General features: G+C 36.3%; 1 protein-coding gene across 3 annotated transcripts in view; it reads left to right on the top strand.

Moving 5' to 3' along the window:
• Nucleotides 1-22,527, top strand: part of ITPR2 (inositol 1,4,5-trisphosphate receptor type 2) — a 527,727-nt gene that overhangs the window by 424,188 nt on the left and 81,012 nt on the right. For all 3 annotated transcript variants that reach the window (XM_060024473.1, XM_060024471.1, XM_060024470.1), the window contains 3 exons: nucleotides 6,069-6,244; nucleotides 17,846-18,010; nucleotides 21,268-21,463. In XM_060024473.1, the coding sequence (XP_059880456.1) occupies nucleotides 6,069-6,244; nucleotides 17,846-18,010; nucleotides 21,268-21,463 (537 nt within the window). The remainder of the gene's footprint in view (nucleotides 1-6,068; nucleotides 6,245-17,845; nucleotides 18,011-21,267; nucleotides 21,464-22,527) is intronic.

Raw genomic sequence — 22,527 nt, 5'->3', positions numbered from 1 at the left:
TGTGTTTAGTCTCATTTAGTGATGATAGCCCTCTTGGCGTAGAAGAATGTAACTCTTGTTACGGGGAGAAGTCCAGCCGGAAATGATAAATTAGTATCATCTGCACAAGGAATGCTGAGAGTAGATCGTAGTGTCCCGGTTAACAGAAGCATAACGTCTTAGATATGGAAGCAGTTCTGGAATCATCTAATATCAAATCATCATTTGACACATACAGAGATGGAAGCCCAGAGAAGCTGAAGAATGGCAGATCTCAGAGTAGAAGGTTAACGCTTTTGTTTACAATCTAGGACTTTTCTCCGTGGATGATTAGGTTGGGAGTGTGTAGGTAGCAGGTACCCCTTTATACAGGACATCATCTTCCCTGAGTTCCATTCCATGATATCCCTTACAAAACCACCAGAACCAAAGTATACAGCCTCTGCTGCCACCAATTGTACATGAAATATCATGGAGATGGGCACTGCCACCACTCTGGACATCTACTCTTTACTCAGCAGCAGAAAGTAGAACACCTGCTACATTTTTTCATATTTGCCTGACTAATAACAATGATGATAGTAAAACTGATGAGGATAACAGCAGCTATTATTGTTTACCGTTTAGATAGGCTCAGGCAAAATGCTAAGCACGTCACATACATAACTTCATTTAATCTTCCTGACAATCCATAAAGTAAGTACTTCATCCTCATGGATAAAGACTTAGAGGCTTAGGAAGATTTGCCCAATAATTCGGGAGTAGAGTCTGGAACTGTGTATTTTTTTAACAAGCTCCCAAGGTGTTGCTAATACAACTGGTCCTTGAACAAGAACTTGAAACCACATACATAGTAGAATTGAGAATGAGGCTGCAGCCTCAGAAAGAAATAGGACTAACACAAACAAGGCAGGAAAACATGCTGTGTCATCATCAGGTGCAGATGCAGACTTTACTCTTCGAAAGGGACTGAATAGACGTTAACAGTAGTAACCAAGATGGAGGCCCACTCTTAGGTATCTGGGTGTGGGTGTGGCCCTAAGAGGGAAGGGAAGGCACGAGCTGCCATTTTGGCAATGCGGAATCCGCAGATTTTTTGCGTAATCTGATTACAGTTCTAGAGGGGTTATTTAATTATGGCTCCATGAATAAGGTTACAATTTTGGTCAGGATTAGCTGAGCCTCCAACCTTCAGTTACACGCTATGCATAGCTAGGAAGGCTGAGGAAGCAAAGTTAAGACTGACTGGCACACTTGGCCATCAGAACTGGCTGGAGAAGGTAAATTCTGTGCTGGACGTGCGAGTCTCTAACCCTGGATTTTGTCAAGCACAGGCCAGATGACTCCATGGCTGGAGCACTTTGAGGCAATTTAAAGATGAATTAGTTGATCATAAGATTCCTTCCAGGGCTTCCCTGGTGGCGCAGTGGTTGAGAGTCCGCCTGCCGATGCAGGGGACACGGGTTCGTGCCCCGGTCCGGGAAGATCCCACATGCCGGAGCGGCTGGGCCCGTGAGCCATGGCCGCTGAGCCTGCACGTCCGGAGCCTGTGCTCCGCAACGGGAGAGGCCACAACAGTGAGAGGCCCGTGTACTGCAAAAAAAAAAAGAAAAAGAAAAAAAACCCAACCAAACAAGAACAGATTCCTTCCAAAAAGTGCTAAAAAAAATGATGGGAACATGTCAGAGAACACAGGATTCAACTTGAAAGGTCTCCCAGTGGCCACATCAGTGGAAATTTTGAGAAAAAATATTGACAGTAATATGTAATAACCCATAGAATAAAATAAGAATCCAGCAGTCCATATTGATAGAAGAGAAAGTATTCCAATTAATCTGGAAACAGAATGTCACCATTTGGCGAATGTCATATGGTAGTAAGAATCATCAGTGGATGCTAAAATTAATAGGTGAGTGTTAGATGAAAAAGTATAATGAGAAACAGGACACTGACATACTCAAAGTATATTTCTCCATAATATGCTTATTATAAAAGAAACAAGAGTGACTTTAAAGTGGGGAGATCACTTTAATTATGTGATCAATGTTAATGTCACCAGTAATGAGACACAGCAACATCGAGTGCCTCTTGACATGATGTGCTGACAAGGACATGGCATCATTTGCCAAAAATGCGTAAACTGAGGAAATTTCAGGCAAATCCAGAATGAGGAACATTCTACAAAATAATTGGCCCATACTCTTGAAGCTTATGAAAGTCAAAGAGATATTGAGGAATTAAGAGACTAAAGAGACATGACAGCTAAAAAGAATGTGTAATCCCGGTTCAGAAAAAAGACCTTATTGGGGCAATCCATGATCTTTGAATAAGGTGTATAGATTAAAGTGGTATATCATATTAATTTCCAGATATTGATCATGGTAATGTGATTATGTAAGGTATTGGGGGAATCTAGGTAAAGGGTATATGGGAATTTTGTATTGTATTTGCAACTGTAACATTGTCAGAAAGTTTTGAAATAAAAAGTTAAAAAAGAAAAAAATAAGTAAATATGAAGACTCCATCCAACTCTGAGGTTCCTGGTTTCTGGGTATAGAAGTTGATCACAAAAATCACCTAGTGAATCTTGGGCCGAAAAAAAGACCTGTGGTCAGAATGGACCACCTTTCCCACCCCCAGATCCTAATGCAAACTGCTCCGGAGTCACTGTGGCTGATGCGGCACGGGGAATGAGCTGAGTATGCTTTCTCCAAGGGTATTTTCCAGCCTAACCACACATGAGCTACTGGCAATCAGTTGTGCCCAGATCTCTGGTTCACACTTGGGTTGTAATATTACCTGAGAGAATGGTGTCACCCTGCAACCAGGGTAGTAGTGTACAATAATTAAAGGGAGATACTTAGTGGGGAAGGTGATTCTCAGAGGATCAGCTTAGAAGGCACCCACCCTCCCAACCCCTACTGTGGATAATCTCCTTTCATTGCCAGGCTTTGTAGAGCTCTGAATTTCTTCAGGAATCCAGGGCTTATTATGTGGCTGCAGGTTTTGGTCTGGGTTTCCATGTTTGGTTGATTGGTTTATAGGTTTAACATGTGCTTCTCTAAAAAAGAAACTTGTGCCAAAGTTGAGGAATGATGCTATGCTTGTTGTGGCTGAAGCCACAGCTGTTGATGCTAGGGAATCTCCGAGATGTCCACTCAGAAGTTGAGCGTTGCCATGCCAACCATCCCTGCCCAGTTTGGCAAAGGCAGACCGTTAGCAGAGAAAAGTGCTGCCCTGGGAATTTCTTATATCCAGATAGCATGTGATTTTTTAAGAATATTGTGTTCGAATTTTGGGTGTCATTCTTTTTTCCCTCAAGTGCTTTGTTTTAAAGGAAATAAGTTCTTCAGGGTGGTTTTAATGCATTCATCTTAATAGCAACCGTTGATGGAGTGTGGCTGGGTGCCAGGCACTGTGTTAGGCCCTAGAGATACAAAGGTTGGGAAGGTTGTCCTTGTTCTCAAGGAACTTACAGTCTAGTTAAGGGATGAAGAAAGGAGTGAGGCACAATAGTAAAGAACCCATAGATTTATCTGGTCTACTTTAGCTGGACTGAGGTGGGGGAAACAGGAAATTCTGAGGCTCTGCAAGAGGCAGAGCAATGAAGAGAGGGGAGTAATAAGCGGCAAGCTCTCTAAGTAAACGTATAAACAAGTCAGCTGAGGTAGATGGAAGAGGTGAATTGCCTTGAGGTCTCCAATTTTTCTATTTGAATTTTTTTTATGAAGGACAAACTTTATACTTTCTAACACTTAATAATATATAGAGGGAATTCTAAAAATGTTTTCTGTTACAAAAGTAATACATGCTCATTATAGAAAATTAATATAAAGTATTAAGAAGACAGTCCCCCCTTTCAACCCTTAAGGATAAAAAATGGCTTTGACAGTCTGTACTGTCTTCTCTAAAGTTTGTCAGAGAGTTTCAGTTTATTCTTTTAGCATCAAATCTTCAGCTAGAAAACAGTATGATCATTCATATAGAGTATGATTACAAATTATTGTCAACTGTCAAAACTGTAAATTAATAGCCATTTTAAGTAACTTGTAAATTTATTTACTATTCACAAATACATATTTAACACTAAACTTTGTGCAAGGTACTAGGCTAGACACCATTTGAGTTCTCTCTACAAAGGGATCAAATACCCAGTTGTAAGTTCATGGTTATAATTTCATATTTAATCAAGGGGAAACCTCAGCAAGCCAGGTACTGTCTGGGAAAGAGTGGTCAAGATGTGGTTAGATGATCAGGCATTAGTGACAGTGCACGGTGTGACTATCAGTGCCAAAGCTGAGACTTTTAAAATAAGCATGTCACACCAAGTCATTGCTTATGAATTACGCTGAAGAGTCCAGTGAGTGGCTGAGAGTTGTTCAGTGTGCAAAGATGTTGGCAGTTTTAGTAAACTTAACAGTGAAGCTCCACAACTTGGGGAATTTATAACTGGAGACTTAGTTACTTATTCAAAACGAGCTCACAGGTTATGTTTCTGTTTATTCATCTAGTCAGCAAATATTTATTTGTTACTGCCCGCCAGGCACTGGGACGGGCCCAGAGGTGGTCCTCACGCTGACAGAGCTCACGTTCTGATGGCGCCCCAGTAAGCGTGAGAGAAGGTGGAAGGCATCATCCTCTCCGTGGCTCTTTCAGATCTGTGAAACCCGGGCAGCTGGTGGTCAGGCTATGTTTTGGTAGACATAGAGGGCTCACAAGCCAGCGTCTTAATAAACATGAGTTGGGTACCCATTTTGTTCGTGTTGCCAGAGACCAGGAATCGAAGGTAATTTCCAGAGCAAGCAGCTTACCCCTTTTTTTCCCACCATCTTCAAAGTACTCTTATCAGATCATAAATCTGGTAAAGGGGCAGATCAGATCTCTCCTCCCAATCCTCTTTCATCACTGCTTGCTTTGAGAGATAACATAAGAACAACCTTGCAAGAGTAAACCTGTCTAAGCCAATGCTGCTCATTATCTGACTTTTGTTTTGTTTGTTTTTTAATGACTGACAGGATCTTCCTGCCTACTTTGGATCCATTAGCACTCACTATGAACTAAAGGCCTGTACAGAATTCACTGACCGAATCCAGATAATTCCATGGTGTCCATGATAATACAGAAACTCTGCACATCAGAGCACTCGTGGTGTTTGCATTCAGAAGTGAATTTTATAAATAATAAAAAGAGGTGTGGCCCAGAGAAATCACTAGTGGAAAGTCTCTATTTTATTCTTTCCCCTCTGCCTTCATCAGCCTAAAGACACACGTCTGAGGTCTAATCAGCCCAAGGGTGTTGCCCTTTAATTTACTTCTGCAAATATAGCACCACATGACCTTCAGAGGGGGATTCTTTGAATCCCCATGTCAGAGCAAACGTCAATGAATTGTCCTTTTTAAAAAAGGAAATGTATTTTTGAACCCGTTTTAGGGCCATTTCTAAAGAAATTTTTGTCGTAATGGAGTTAATTTTGAAACATTTGGAACTTCTGTTTTCTGATGACATAAATAGCTGAACATTTTTTTTAGATGTTGATTTGGCTTTTAAATACACACATATACATATGTATTCATACACATAAATACAGTTGTATGTTTTAACAGTTAAAGCTTAGGTCTATTTCATTAAAGACTGGATATTCTACATTCTGAATTCTTTAGAGGAATCTATAACATAAAAACTTGATAATAATAAAACAGGACAAGGTATGAGTTCACTGCCTGATTCCATATGATTTAGCTGAACATTTAGTGGTCATTAATCATAAATTTTGAATTAAGACTCCCAAGTGAGATACCGCTATCCAAAGTATTTAGCATGTAACTCCCGTAGGAGAGAAAGATGAACAAGTCTCAGACTTAATGAAAGGAGCGTTGACTAGTGAGTATTTAAGCAGCCTGGGATTCATCACAAACTTTCTGGAAATGTAATAATGAGTAATGTGTACAGAGACATTTCCTCTAAGTATACAGTGTGTAGAGTGGGTTATTTTGAAGTTCACTGTTTTAGGGCTTATCTTGCTGTATTATATAAAGTAGACTGTTCTAGTTTTGTTCTTAGTAAAAATAAACTCCTTCCACATTTTGCAGGTACACTTTCACCATTGTTCTCGGTTCTGCTTTGGATAGCAGTTGCAGTCTGCACATCTATGCTGTTTTTCTTCTCCAAGCCTGTGGGTATTCGGCCATTTCTTGTGTCGGTAATGCTCAGATCAATATATACAATAGGTCTTGGGCCTACGTTAATACTTCTTGGTGCAGCTAATGTAAGTACTTTACTTAGCTTTCTGCTGTTCTGGATGAATTAAAAGTGTACTAAATATAAAACTGTAACTCTATGCTTTAACTCTGTATATTCAGTAAATTCTGATTCATTGTGAGTCCGAGTTAATCAGAGTTTAACTTGTACCTTTTTTATTGACTTCTGAGAGAAAGGAAAAATGGCAAGTGAGGGGCTTCCCTGGTGGCTCAGTGGTTGGGTTCGTGCCCCAGTCCGGGAGGATCCCGCATGCCGCGGAGCGGCTGGGCCCGTGGGCCATGGCCACTGGGCCTGCGCGTCTGGAGCCTGTGCTCAGCGGCGGGAGGGGCCGCAACAGTGAGGGGCCCGCGTACTGCAAAAAAAAAAAAAAAAAAAAAAAAAAATGGCAAGTGAAAATTTGATATATTTAAGATGGTAGCATTTGGGGCATGACCCAGTTCTGCAGTCAATTTAATCCAATTCAGTTTTAATGCCTTTGGCATCCTATATGGGCAGCTATTGACAAAATTAACTCTGAGCCACTGTTAACATCCTAAAGTAATTTCTAAATCATCCGAGAAAGATTAAATTATATTCAGCAGAATTTTAGAAGTGAATAATACCTTTTATAAAATGACCAAAAGAAAAGGGTTGCTGTAAGAGAAAATATGAAGTTGGACTCTTTTTATGAGAACAAAACCTATTAACTTGTGAAAGGCATAGATGAGACTTTTTTTCCACTAATTTTTTTTTTAATTTTGAAATATTAGAACAAGGGCATACATTTCACAACTTGAGCTAAGTAAGTTTAGAATAAGTAAGCCAGACTACTATTGCAAATAGCAGTAATTTTGCCCAAGAGATAAAATTTTCAAGGGACTAGACAACTTTTTGTATGGCACAGCTAAAAAGCGATATTAGGAAATGGTAAATCACCAGGTTGATGAAAGAACATGTGGCAGGTAAATAAATCTTGCTAATATGTCTGCTCAATAGCTAAGCACTTTCTATATTTTTTACTGGGTTTCTAACATAATATCCTATATTCTGGTGTCTGTATATCTGTGTCTGGTATCTCCCCTACTACATTATACAGTTCATAAGACTAATGATTGATCATTCAATGTCTGGAACATCATTGGTATTCAACAAATATTTCTTAATTAAATTAACTAATGAATGAGTGAAAGATTATCTTTGTATTCTTATACATTTACAGTGCCTTGCACATAAAAAACAGGTGGCAAATATATATTGCAAATGAATAAATGAAATAATCAACCAAACTTTTGAGAACTATAAAGCCAAGCTAGTATGGCCAAGTCTATGTTTCTGACCCCTATTATAATATTACATATAATATTATACATTATAATATTATAATTCTTCAAAAACTGGACATGATATATATGACAGATATATACATATATATGTCATGGATACATATATATACATATATATATGTGACAGATATATTTATATGTTTATATATATTAAATGATTACATTCAGGTCACCAAATTACCAATTATTCCTCAATCATTGTGAATAAAGGGAAGTGTACTATACATACAAAGGGCTCTATCAGTAAAGAATTCTGTAAAGTACGAAACATGTTATTCTGTAAGTTTCTTGAGGGCAGGGGTTGTCACATTCATAGATATAATCCTGTCTACCTCACTCACTCCCTACCCCATTTTTCTCCACCTTAATGCCTAGCACTTAAACATTCAAAAATTGTTTACATGAACTGAACTAGTACTTTCGGTGCTTTGGAAATAAGCTAATTTTGCGAAATTTCCAACCGAGTGAATTAAGGAATCTTCATGAATTTATCTGATTTTTTCTAAGCCTATTACTGCATCCAGCTTCTTATTTTTTCTTTAAAAAATACATTGACGATCGAACCCAATTATTTGAAGAAACAAATAATATTAAACTGATAACTGATCCTCAATAAGACATTAATCCAAGTGAGAAAATCCAAATTTGATAAATGAAATAATAGCTAGACAGAATTAGACCAAATAACAGCATTTATTGGGTCTCTGTTATCTAATAGACAATGGTAATAATAGAGGATTTGTGGTTCTTGCCATCCAGAAGCTTTAAGGATATTTAAAGAGGTATGGAATAACATTTTAAAATCTATTGGGAAAGCCAAAAACATTGGGAGAATTTTTCTTTTGCCCCTCATGGGACAGGATAAAAAGATAACTTCTGCCTGGTTTGGTGAGAATAGTTCCACTATAAGTAATGACTATTCATCACCAGAGGGCAGACAGCAGAAGCAAGAAGAGCTACAATCCTGCAGCCTATGGAATGAAAACTACATTCACAGAAAGACAGACGAAATGAAAAGGCAGAGGAATATATACCAGATGAAAGAAAAAGATAAAACACCAGAACACCAATTAAATGAAGTGGAAATAGGCAACCTTCCTGAAAAAGAATTCAGAATAATGATAGTGAAGACGATCCAGGATGTAAGAAAAAAAATGAAGGCAAAGATTGAGAAGATACAAGAAATGTTTAACAAAGACCTAGAAGAATTAAAGAACAAACACCTAGAAGAATTAAAGAACAAACACCTAGAAGAATTAAAGAACAAACAAACAGAGATGAACAATACAATAACTGAAATGAAAAATGCACTAGAAGGGAATCAATAGCAGAATAACTGAGGCAGAAGAATGCATAAGTGACCTGGAAGACAGAACAATGGAAATCACTGCCATGGAACAGAGTAGAGAAAAAAGAATGAAAAGAAATGAAGACAGCCTAAGAGACCTCTAGGACAACATTAAATGCACCAACATCCAATGCACCAACATTTGCATTATTGGGGTTCCAGAAGGAGAAGAGAGAGATACAGAACCTGAGAAAATATTTGAAGAGATCATAGTTGAAAACTTCCCTAATATCAGAAATGAAATAGCCACCCAAGTCCAGGAAGCACAGAGAGTCCCAGGCAGCATAAACCCAAGGAGAACCACGCCGAGACACATAGTAATCAAATTGACAAAAATTAAAGACAAAGACAAATTATTAAAAGCAAAAAGGGAAAAATGACAAATTACATACAAGGGAACTCCCATAAGATTAACAGCTGATTTATCAGCAGAAAATATACAAGCCAGAAGGGAGTGGCATGATATATTTAAAGTGATGAAAGGGAAGAACCTACAACCAAGATTACTCTACCCAGCTAGGATCTCATTCAGATTCGATGGAGAAATCAAAAGCTTTACAGGCAAGCAAAAGTTAAGAGAATTCAGCACCACCAAACCGGCTCTACAAAAAATGCTAAAGGAACTTCTCTAAGTGGGAAACACAAGAGAAGAAAAGGACCTACAAAAACAAACCCAAAACAATTAAGAAAATAGTCATAGGAACATACATATCAATAATTACCTTACACGTGAATGGATTAAATGCTCCAACCAAAAGACACAGGCTCGCTGAATGGATGCAAAAGCAAGACCCATGTATATGCTGTCTACAAGAGACCAACTTCAGACCTAGGGACACATACAGACTGAAACTGAGGGGATGGAAAAAGATTTTCCATGCAAATGGAAATCAAAAGAAATCTGGAGTAGCAATACTCGTATCAGATAAAATAGACTTTAAAATAAAGAATGTTACAAGAGACAAGGAAGGACACTACATAATGATCAAGGGATCAATCCAAGAAGAAGATATAACGATTATAAATATATATGTACCCAACATAGGAGCACCTCAATACATAAGGCAAATAAATGCTAACAGCTATAAAAGAGGAAATCGACAGTAACACAATAATAGTGGGGGACTTTAACACCTCACTTACACCAATGGACAGATCATCCAGACACAATATTAATAAGGAAACACAAGCTTTAAATGACACAATAGACCATATAGATTTAATTTATATTTATAGGACATTCCATCTGAAAACAGCAGATTACACTTTCTTCTCAGATGCAAACAGAAGTCCAGGACCAGATGGCTTCACAGGTGAATTCTATCAAACATTTAGAGAAGAGCTAACACCCATCCTTCTCAAACTCTTCCAAAAAATTGCAGAGGAAGGAACACTCCCAAACTCTTTCTACGAGGCACCATCACCCTGATACTAAAACCAGACAAAGATACTACAAAAAAAGAAAATTACAGACCAATGTCACTGATGACTGTAGATGCAAAAATCCTCAACAAAATACTAGCAAACAGAATCCAACAGCACATTAAAAGGATCATACTCCATGATCAGGTGGGATTTATCCCAGGTATGCAAAGATTCTTCAGTATACGGAAATCTATGAATGTGATACACCATATTAACAAATTGAAGAATGAAAACCATGTGATCATCTCAATAGATGCAGAAAAGGCTTTTGACAAAATTCAACACCTACTTATGATAAAAACTCTCCAGAAAGTGGGATAGAGGGAACCTCCTACCTCAACATAATAAAGGCCATATGCGACAATCCCACAGCCAACGTCATTCTCAATGGTGAAAAACTGAAAGCATTTCCACTAAGAACAGGAACAAGACAAGGATGTCCACTCTTGCCACTCTTATTCAACATAGTTTTGGAAGTCCTAGCCAAAGCAATCAGAGAAGAAAAAAAAATAAAAGAAATCCAAGTTGGAAAAGAAGTAAAACTGTCACTGTTTGCAGATGACATGATACTATACATAACTAATCCTAAAGATGCCATCAGAAAACTACTAGAGCTAATCAATGAATTTGGTAAAGTTTCAGGATACAAAATTAATGCACAGAAATCTCTTGCATTCCTATACTCTAAAAACGAAAGATCAGAAAGAGAAATTAAGGAAACAATCCCATTCACCACTGCAACAAAAAGAATAAAATACCTAGGAATAAACCTACCTAAGAGGTAAAAGACCTATACTCAGAAAAACATAATACACTGATGAAAGATATCAAAGATGACAAACAGTTGGAGAGATATAGCATTTCGTGGATTGGAAGAATCAATATTCTGAAAATGACTATACTACCCAAAGCAATCTACAGATTCAATGCAATCCCTATCAAATTACCAATGGCATTTTTTACAGAACTAGAACAAAAAATCTTAAAATTTGTATGGAGACACAAAAGGCCCCGAACAGCCAAAGCAATCTTGAGGGAAAAAAACAGAGCTGGAGGAATCAGACTCCCTGACTTCAGACCATACTATAAAGCTACAGTCATCAAGACAATATGGTACTGGCACAGAAACAGAAATATAGATCAATGGAAGAAGATAGATAGCCCAGAGATAAACCCATGCACCTATGGTCAACTAATCTATGACAAAGGAGGCAAGGATATACAATGGAGAAGACAGTCTCTTCAATGAGTGGTGCCTGGAAAACTGGACAGCTACATGTAAAAGAGTGAAATTAGAACACTCCCTAACACCATACACAAAAATAAACTCAAAATGGATTAAGGACCTAAATGTATTAGAACACTCCCTAACACCGTACACAAAAATAAACTCTAAATGAATTAAAGACCTAAATGTAAGACTGGACACTATAAAACTCTTAGAGGAAACCATAGGCAGAACACTCTTTGACATAAATCACAGCAAGATCTTTTTTGACCCACCTCCTAGAGTAATGGAAATAAAAACAAAAATAAACAAATGGGACCTAATGAAACTTAAAAGCTTTTACACAGCAAAGGAAACCATAAACAAGATGAAAACACAACCCTCAGAATGGGAGAAAATATTTGCAAACAAAGCAACGGACAAAGGATTAATCTCCAAAAAATATAAACAGCTCATGCAGCTCAATATTAAAAAAACAAACAACCCAATCAAAAAATGGCCAAAGACCTAAATAGGCATTTCTCCAAAGAAGACATACATATGGCCAAGAGGCACATGAAAAGCTGTTCAACATCACTAATTATTAGAGAAATGCAAATCAAAACTACAATGAGGTATCACTTCACACCAGTTAGAATGGGCATCCTAAGAAAATCTGCAAACGACAAATGCTGGAGAGGGTGTGGAGAAAAGGGAATCCTCTTGTGCTGTTGGTGGGAATGAAACTGATACAGCCACTATGAAGAACAGTATGGAGGTTCCTTAAGAAGCTAAATATAGAACTACCATACGACCCAGCAATCCCACTACTGGGCATATACCCTGAGAAGACCATAATTCAAAAAGACACATGCACCCCAGTATTCATTGCAGCACTGTTTACGATAGCCAGGTCATGGAAGCAACCTGAATGCCCACTGACAGATGAATGGATAAAGAAAATATGGTACATATATACAATGGGATATTTCTCAGCCATAAAAAGGAATGATACTGGGTCATTTTTAGAGACATAGATGGACCTAGAGACTGTCATACAGAGTGAAGTTAAGTCAGAAAGAGAAAAACAAATATTGTATATTAATTCATATATGTGGAATCTAGAAAAATGGTACAGATCAACCGGTTTGCAAGGCAAAAATAGAGACACAGATGTAGAGAACAAATGTATGGACACCAAGAGGGCAAAGCGGGGTGGGGGATGGTGGTGGGATGAATTGGGAGATTGGGATTGACATGTATACACTAGTATGTATAAAGTGGATTACTAATAAGAACCTGCTGTGTCAAATAAATTAATTAATTTAATTTAATTAAAAAAATAACTTGGTAAGAGCAGCAAGTGTTATACTTTAATTTCTTCCTGAGAAGAAATCTACATGGAGATATAACTTTCTTATTAACTATGTGAATCTGTGGGTAGTCTAATAGCCTTCACAGCATAAAACACTCATTTGCACAGCCCCCAAATGATACATTATGATCTGCCTGTCCAGGGCATTTTGACCAAAGAAAATATTAGCTTTGATTTGGGACAAATTGAATGGAATAATTGTAATTTTGTTATGATAGATATTGATAGAAGAGTTTTTACCTATAGTTTTGACACTGTACAGATTAATAAAAACATTTTAGCAAATATCATTTACCTTAACGTTTAACATAACAGGCTCATTACAGAACTGTCTATGGTTTACCATTTCCTAGGAGGTAGGAAAAAAAAGAAAACATAAATCAATCATATTTTTCCCTTAGATTTTAACGTATTTATTAACTTAATTTACACTTAAAACTTTGCATTGTGTAACAGGTGGAACTATAATTGCTAAAGTGATAGGTATCAGAAACGGAAAAATCGTCTACCTGAGAGTTAAGCCTTAATGAGCATCAGAGTTCCAGACCTTAGGTAAATAGCAAGCCTCTGAATTCCGTTCTTGTCATCAGTGAAATGAAGATATTAAAGCCTAGTCTGTCCTCATCGGGTTGTTGAGAAGATCAGTTCAGAAGATTAGTGTGAAGATTTAGAAAAGAACAATAGTATGATAATGATAGCAATAAAGGCTGCGGTTTACCGATACCTAATACATGAAGTAGTATTTAATTGTAAAACATTGCTGTCATGATCGTAAAAGTGTTTGTATTTTGGTTCACAGGGACTTGTTTGTTTCTGACTCAGTGTCTTTCACAGTGTTAAGCAAATACAGAAAGTCCTTTTTCTGGTAAAGGAATCAAGTGGGAGGAAAAAACCTCAATCTATATTCTGAGCACTTAGTATTATCAGTTTCTGCGTATTATGATGCTTCATCTTTATCATCTTTGCTCGTTGCTAAAAAAGTTTGTATTTACCTTGCAGCTCGCTTCTCTGTCTTGTCACGGGGGTTACCTCAATATTTGAGTTGTTTTAAAAATTCAAATGTTCTTCTCTGTTATAAAAGCATATCTTATAACCCAGTACAGTTTTCTTCCCACCTCTATGTTACATTTTTAGTTATTGCTAATGAAAATTAACATTATTTTGGCAAATATAAACACATTTTATCAGTTTGGGATCACTTAATATGTTTTCATACCATCAAACTTACTTATAAATCTCATTTTAATAATGATGGTATTAACCAGTTATATGGATGTTATATAATTTATTTAACCATTTCATTAATTCTCATTGTTTAGATTTTTATAATAAATAATACGATAAACACCTGTGAAATATATTGAGTCAAAACATTCATATTCTCGTCCTTTCTTTCTCACACACACACACACACACACACACACACACTCCCTGTTTTTCATATAATATAGTCACTGATCCTCCCACTTCTGATATTCAGTTGCAGAAACAGAAAACTGCCCCAGTGCTGGGAGAATACTAGCATGTGTTGAATTCAGTAAGAGACACTACAGTTTACACCACCCTCGTTTACTGTACTGTTTCGCTGGCAATTTAAAAGATCTCTTGGGTGATTTTGACTACATGACAATTTTGCCTCACACTTTGACTGTAGAACCTTATCCTGCCCAATATGTAACATCACTGAAATGGAGATTTTTGAATCAGATAATCTGATTTTTTAGTAAGAAGGTTGATGAATATATAGTAATATAGTTAAACTGCAGTTTAAGACAATAGATTCAATTTTACTTTTTAATAAATAGTAGACAATCTTTTTTGCTATAATTGTTGGAAAATAAATAGGAACAATGTAAGATGGGGATAGGATTATTGATCAGGGACATAGAACCAAATAAGACAAAAAGGATTATATAAAGGCAGCTATAAATTTCTGTGATCACATAAAATAGCAAACTTTAAGGGACACCACATAGAATTCTAGACCTGTGAGGCACCTTAAGGCTTATTCCCTTCTAGTCATTTCATTTTAGAAATGAGTGTATACATCCTATAGACACCAGGAGGATTTACCTAAGTAATTAGTGGCAGAGCCAAGACTAGAACTCTGATGGCCCAGCTTCTAAGCCAGGGTCTTCCCACTATATTGCACTGTTTAAAAAAAAGTCCTGCAAAGACATATCAATGAAATATAAAGTATCTATGAAAATATTACTATACTGTATAATTAATTTACCTAGTTAAAATTAATGAATTTGTTTTAGTATACATTGATTAACAAATGAACATTCATTTTTCTGTTTTGGAAGACCATCATTTGGATGATGTGTTACTTTTAAAAGGCTGTACAGAGAGCTTACATTGCTGCCGTTTCCCTCCCCCACCTGCCACTTTTCCCCCCAACCTTCACACAATTTATCCCATTCTTAATGAAAAATATATCAAGGGCAGCTTTGAAGAATAGATGGAGAAAGAAAAAAATATAAGGGACGGTTGTGATCATTTATATCGGTATTTGCGTGCTGATTCGAGGGTCCTTCCAACACCAGTTCAGAAGATGGCCTTTTAACCACCTTGCTCAGTTCCCACACCCCCCGTTTATTGTTGCCCACATGAACGCTTGCCACAGAAGCAATGATCGCCTACGTAATGGTATTGACAAACGAAGGACTGGTTAGACAATGTCAAGTAAGTCATGACATGAAATGGGAGAATGTTTTTGTAACTTCTTCATTTCCATAAATATTCCCAGCTTTCATGGAAAATGCTCAATAAAACTAATTTGCAAATTTCCAGGTCATGCATCAGGAAAAACCAGCGTTCAGGTTTTTTCCTACCCAAATCATTTATACTTACACTTATTTCTTCATGGTATGAATACTTCAAAATTAAAAGACAGCAGTTTCCTTGTTTCTGATCTCTGCAGAAATAGGTGGCTGCCACTACCAGCATTGGCTCCATCAAGAGAAGAGGAGCATATTCATCAATATGAAGCTTTATGTCAAGGTTCAAAAAAATTAACCTGAACCAAACAAGGCGAATCTTTCTTTTTCATGCAAGAATGGCCGAGGCCCTTTTAGGCAGAAGTGTGTCCTTGCTTTTGCATTATTTGAGAATTGAACTATATTGCTCTTGAGAACCTGAATTCAATGTATCCCTTTTCCTATAAGTATATAGGACTTACAGTTTTCCTGCATAATTTTTTTATGACTCAAATACACAACATTTAAACAATTTGTCTTCAACATATAATTCATCCTTCTGAAAAGTCATAATTTTAATTTTTATTTTTTATAGAACTTCTTATTTCTATTTCATATTGATGATATGGGTGAATGAATTAAACTTGCTTTTGGATAGTAAACATAAAGACATCCATTAATACAGTAGCTATATTTAATAGTAATGTAAAGGTGTGATGATGTAACACTAAATAGTGAAGTAAGACTTTCTATTTAACATTATTCAAGTTAACAAGATGATGAAATTGATAATATCTATTATTGAGAGGATATTTAATTAACATGGGGCAAACTTAGGAAAGGTTTGAAGTTTTTAATTGCTATGTTGTTGACTTGGTTTGGTTATCTTCACAACGTGCAGTGATAAACCATTTCTCATTTTATCTGTATTGATTTGGATTTCAGAAAGTGGAAGGAAAAGGTTTTTCCAACCTCTCAAATTTTACTTCTGCCCAAAGTGTTGTGCTCCTTCTTATGTTATTTAAAATCATTCCATAAGGCAGTTTCTTTCATATACATGGAAAAAAATCTATGATGTTGCAAAGAGCAAGCTGTCTTCCCAAAGTTAGATTTCGACATATAAAAACAAATATGATACCATTGCCAAAGAACCTCAGTATAAATTTCTGTATTCTGTATTTAAATTTCTGTACTTAAATTTCTGTATTTAAATGTATTTTTAATTTGAATACTCTACATCAGCGGTCCCCAACCTTTTTGGCACCAGGGACCGGTTTTGTGGAAAACATTTTTTCCACGGACCGGGGTTGGGGGGAATGGTTCAGGCGGTAATGGGAGTGATGGGGAGCGATGGGGAGCGGCAGATGAAGCTTCCCTCGCTGGCCTGCCGCTCACCTCCTGCTGTGCCACCCGTTTCCTAACAGTCCGCAGACTGGTACCAGTCCACAGCCTGGGGATTGGGGACCCCTGCTCTGCATGGTACCAAGGATAAAAAACACTCCAAAACATTTACTGAATAATTACCATACATAGGACTTGGAAGATACATCCAAGTATTATATTTATTTTAATCTAGGTAGAGAAGTATATTTATATTTTTTATGAATGTAGAGTAAATTAAATACAAAAATAATCTTTAATGGCCTACTTGTTTAAAATAATATTCAGTAGAGAAAGTCCAGGATAAAAAAATCGAGGACAAATCTCTGGATGTTTTCTGAAAATATATTTTTCTATTTCATTTATAGTATAATAATAAAAACATTGCATTATTACTTTTAATATGGAAAATATAATGAGTAATATTTCAAGAGTCATTGTACTAAGGGCTTCATATTCATTATGAATTATTTAATTCCTTGAAGAGTTCTATGAGGTGGGAATTCCTTTATTCCAGTTTTTGAGAAGAAACAACCAAGGCCTCCAGTTGCATGGCCTAGGTCAGATAATAGCAGTGGGAAAACTAGCATTTAAATTCACGTCTGTCTTGATTTTAGAGCTGCGGCTCTTAATCACTCTTCCTCTCTTTTCCTGGAACTGCAAAGAATACAGGGTTTGTCTCTATGGTGTTTACATGCAGATTTGTAAGCAGTGCTGAAAAATTACAAAATGAGAAATCATAAAAGAAAACCACAGACTTTGTGAATAATAGGTTTTGTCAATGACATGCTGTTTTTGTGAGTTTCAGAACAAATAAGACAGTAAAATCGAATCTTTTCCTCCCTTTAGCTTTGTAATAAAATCGTATTTCTGGTGAGTTTTGTCGGAAATCGTGGCACGTTCACCCGAGGGTACCGAGCGGTCATCCTGGATATGGCCTTTCTCTACCATGTAGCGTATGTCCTGGTTTGCATGCTGGGCCTCTTTGTTCACGAATTCTTCTATAGCTTCCTGGTGAGTACATCTCTATGTGGATAGTCACTGCTGAAAAAAATACATAATGCTGCTGCTTCTTATGCTTCTTCCTTTGATTTTTTTTTTTTTTAAGCAGAGTCTGGCATTTAGGACAAATTATGTTATTTTTAGACTTGCCTAGGAAAATCATGCATTATTATTATTTTTAGTCTTTATCTCTGAGAAACGACATAGGTGGTACAATTCTTTATTTTATCTCTGAGACCCACCTCTTGACCCAGGCTTTGTATAGCAGGCTGCTTTGGGTTTCAGCCAAGTCATATTTCCCTTAGAGATTCTTCAACAAGAAAAGGGATATACTTTCTTGGTACTGAATTCATTGCATTTATTTATAACAGCAAATATTTTGTGTATCTTTAGAATGGCATATAAATAAAATGAAGGGGAAAGCCAACTTAGCAAAAAGATGATGAGTTGTTTTAAGGGCAGTCTTATAGTTTTAGATTTAATATGTTGTTGTTGTTAAGCTGATTTACATATATCTATTCATTAAGTGGATTTTCAGATTTCTTCTAAAGCCGCATTTTGGTTTTGGTTTTGTTTTTTTGCTGGTTATCAGTTTTCCTTCCTACATATATGTTCTGTAGCTATAAACCAGGAGAGGAGTCAATACAAGTATATGGTAATGTTTTGAAACTTAGAGCATTACCAGGTTAGCATCATGATGCCAGAGGAACAATTTATTCATATCTTCAGCTCACAGTTGCTATGCAGAGGAGAACACTACCCAATAAAATAATCCCTGAAAACAAGCTGAAGATCTAAAAACATTACGCTGACCTGGTTTTCTTGGGTCATGAGGGGCAAATTCATTGCCTCCTGCTTCCCTGTGACCTAGCTCACCCATGTAGGAAGATTAAGTAAGAAACTAATTTTCTGTTTACCCTAAAACACTTGAAAGAGCCACAGTGAAGAGCGGATTTGTCCCTTATCAACATAAGGATACAAAATTATCTTCCAGGCAGCTAAGTTAGATTAGTATTCAGCCAGTTAAGTTAGATTAGTATTCGGCCATCAAAAGTAGACTTTTTTTTCTGATCCAAGGATTCTAATGAATTCCTTCTTTGCTCTAATTCACCACAAAAATTGCATTTTTTAAAATCTGCCTATGATAGGTAAAGGTCTATTATACCCAGCTCTTCTCCCTGACTGTAATAAATATGTAATATTTATTATAATGTTATTGTGCTTCAACCTCCTTGTCTATAAAATGGATAGGGGTAATATGAGAGCCTAGTAATATCAAGACCCATTAAAGAAATAATATGAAAAACATGTGAAATGATACATGTAAATCTTTGTTATTTAAGGAAAGGTTTTTGAAAAAATAAAGGTGTATTTGAATTATTTTATGAGTTATTACTAGTAATGTTACTTTTAATTTATGTTAACCTTAATTTCCAGTTGCATTTTTCTCTCATCTTTTTCAAATCATACAAACTTATGCTAATCTGTTTTCATTGGGTTGGTTATAAAAAGGATAGATTCCATTTTCATGTTTAGAGGACTAGAAGAAAATTTTAATGGACATGATGTCAAAATGGTATTTAAAAGTATTTTTAAAATATTTTTATGTTTTAAAAAATATATGAATTTGCATTCCCAGTTGTGTCCACAAATGCCAATCCTTTAACTGGTAATAGAAACCACACTCTAGATTTTCCTTTGAGAAATAAACGGAAGGAACCGTTCACCTGTCCAACATTGATACCTTTGCATTCTCAAGATTCTGATTCCGTGGGTGTGGCATAGGACCCAGGAATATGCATTTTCATCAAGTATCCTATGGGCTTCTGAAAACTATAAACTTTCATAAACTATCCAGAAATGATCTGGAACCATTTCCAGACCTTTTCTTTAAGCCACTGTTCAGCTGAGGGAAAATCTCCTTTCTGTCAACTAAATGCTTAAATAAGTTAAATAAGCCAGGTCAGTAATGTGGAAGCTGAACTTGCATTACTTAATTTGTCTTTAGGGAAGAATAAGGAATTTGCTTCTAAAGGTTGTATCTCCCTCCAGGAGATAAACAGATAGCAAAATAGTTAAACATATGTTTTTGTGTTTGACCATCAAAAAACATCAGTGTCCTAAGGTGAGCAAACAAGTTAATATATTTACAGCAATTATTTGCAAGACTATAGTTAAATTGGAAAGTAACTGTATAAGCCTCAAAACTCTGAAAAACAGAGTACAAGGCCCTGGTGTTTCTGAAGGGATGAGCGACACTGGTATTAATCATTTCAACCAGCTCAGAGATTTTAATCACTCCCCATAGATAGCAGAAAACAAACCCCAGTTATTCTAATATCAAAAATACTATTCATTTCTAAACTGATACTTATGCCTTCATTAAAGTAAATGTCAATATTGCTTTTAACCAGCTTTTAATAATGAAACATGTAGTTGCGAATGTATAATTTCAACTTTAAATATAGCAATAAATAAAATTGTTCTTAAAGTTGACTGCAGATAGCAGACACATACCTACGTTCTTGACCAGTGCATACGGATTGTCTACTACTAAACACAAAATGGAGAATAACCCGTTATCCATAGAGGAAGTGAATTAACACTTGTGAATTATATTTCTCTTTATACTTCTGTTCCCAAAAGCATATACTAAAGTAATAGGTTTTGCCCTCAATCTACCTGTTTAGTAAGAAAGATGTTTGCATTTCTCAAATATTTTTAAATTTCATACCTTTTCTATTTTGGTGGGCTCATAAAATTGAATTCATGTCATTTCACCTCTAATCCCTTGATTAAACAATCCATTGAATGAATCCTTCAATTATTCATCACTTAGTTCCCTAATTCAGCATTCTCATGTTAGCCATTTTACATATTCTAGAAGCAACTACAGAATATCAGAAAGGCTAAAAATAGGGAATAAGTAGCTAAGTTGGTTATGTATTGTATTACAATTTTTCTAAATTCAAATTTGAAGCTATGCTATTACCATGTCTTAAAAAATTGATATTACTTTGGTTATGAAACCAACATATGCACATTATATATTGTGTTAGAGTTATCTTTATTGAAAAACAGTTTATTAACACATTCAAACTGGAGAAGAAATACATATTTTGGTTCATTTTTAAGTTGTTATTTATACTGTTATTCTCTCACAGGTAAATTAAAATGGCCTGCATTTGTATTTGTGATTACCTTTGTATTTATTCACCCTTTGCTTCATTGCATTTTTTTCCTTGTTTTTGTTCTCTTTGGTTTTGTAGCTTTTTGATTTAGTATATAGAGAAGAGACTCTGCTCAATGTCATAAAAAGTGTCACACGGAATGGCCGCTCCATTATTCTAACTGCAGTCCTCGCCCTCATCCTTGTCTACCTGTTTTCCATTATTGGATTCCTTTTTCTGAAGGATGACTTCACTATGGAGGTGGATAGGCTGAAAAACAGAACTCCCCTTACAGGTATTGCTGTTACCACTAAATGAGCTTGCTCTGATGGCGGCTCTGACTGGTACATCTCTTGCTAAGAGGATCACAGATGAATGATGATAGAGGCAATGTTTTCTTCCATTCCTTTGAAAACATTTTCTTGTTCACTAAGAGCTCATGAGTGTGAAATACCCCTACGCTGTATGTTAGCTGACAGTGTGCATAGGAAAATCTTCATACAAGAAACGTCACCTGAGCTGTCTCAGTACAGAAGTTTCAACAGTGTTGACCGTACTCCCGGGGACAGTTGACAATTTCAGTGCAGGGTAATAATAGCTTTGGGATTCTTTCTCTTGGGGGATGTCTCCCCCAAGAACTTCCAGCATCATTCACAACCATTATTTCATACATGTTTGCTCATAGTACATTATATTACACTTGAATAGTTGGAAAGCATAAATGCTTTGATTTGGAAACCATCAGATAGAAAATATGCTATAGAAAAATGCTCAAAATATTGTCATTAAGGGGCTCTGTCCGTGAATATGTGACTGTCAGAATTTCTGTATGATACTTATTTTTATTGTCTGACTGGTTAGACATCACCCATTTATACTCACTGTGATTCTTGTGGTATGAGGGGTGACTCTTTCCATCTCACTTTGGACTTTTTATTTATTATGCTCCCTAATGGTTTCTTCTTTCCCCCTTTCCTACATTTTGTTGTTTTGGTTAAATTTTGTTCTTAAGTCTCTTTCCTCCTCTCCTGTTTTGCTGCATGGACATCACAGTTCTGCACTTTGCTGATAGTTTCTCTGGGTGATTCCACTGCCTATGGGTTGCAGAGAAGGGAAACCACAAAACGACTCTCTCTTTCTTCAAACCATCAAATTTAAAAGTAGGATTTAATTAGTGGTGCTTTTAGAATATGGGATAATTAAGTGGCATTTAGATCTATTATTTAGTCTAAGTAATCAAGGCATGGAATAGAAACATCATATACATAGATGGAAAGTTACTAAACTTGAGACTGAATTTCAGACCTAGGTAGTAGTCTTTATTCACAGACACATGGTATATTTTCTGTTATGGCCTTT

Source organism: Delphinus delphis, chromosome 11 (genome assembly GCF_949987515.2).
Source record: "Delphinus delphis chromosome 11, mDelDel1.2, whole genome shotgun sequence".
NCBI classification, from domain to species: Eukaryota; Metazoa; Chordata; class Mammalia; order Artiodactyla; family Delphinidae; genus Delphinus; species Delphinus delphis.
The sequence above is the reverse complement of the archived record's forward strand: the minus strand, read 5'-3'. Positions and strand labels throughout refer to the sequence as shown.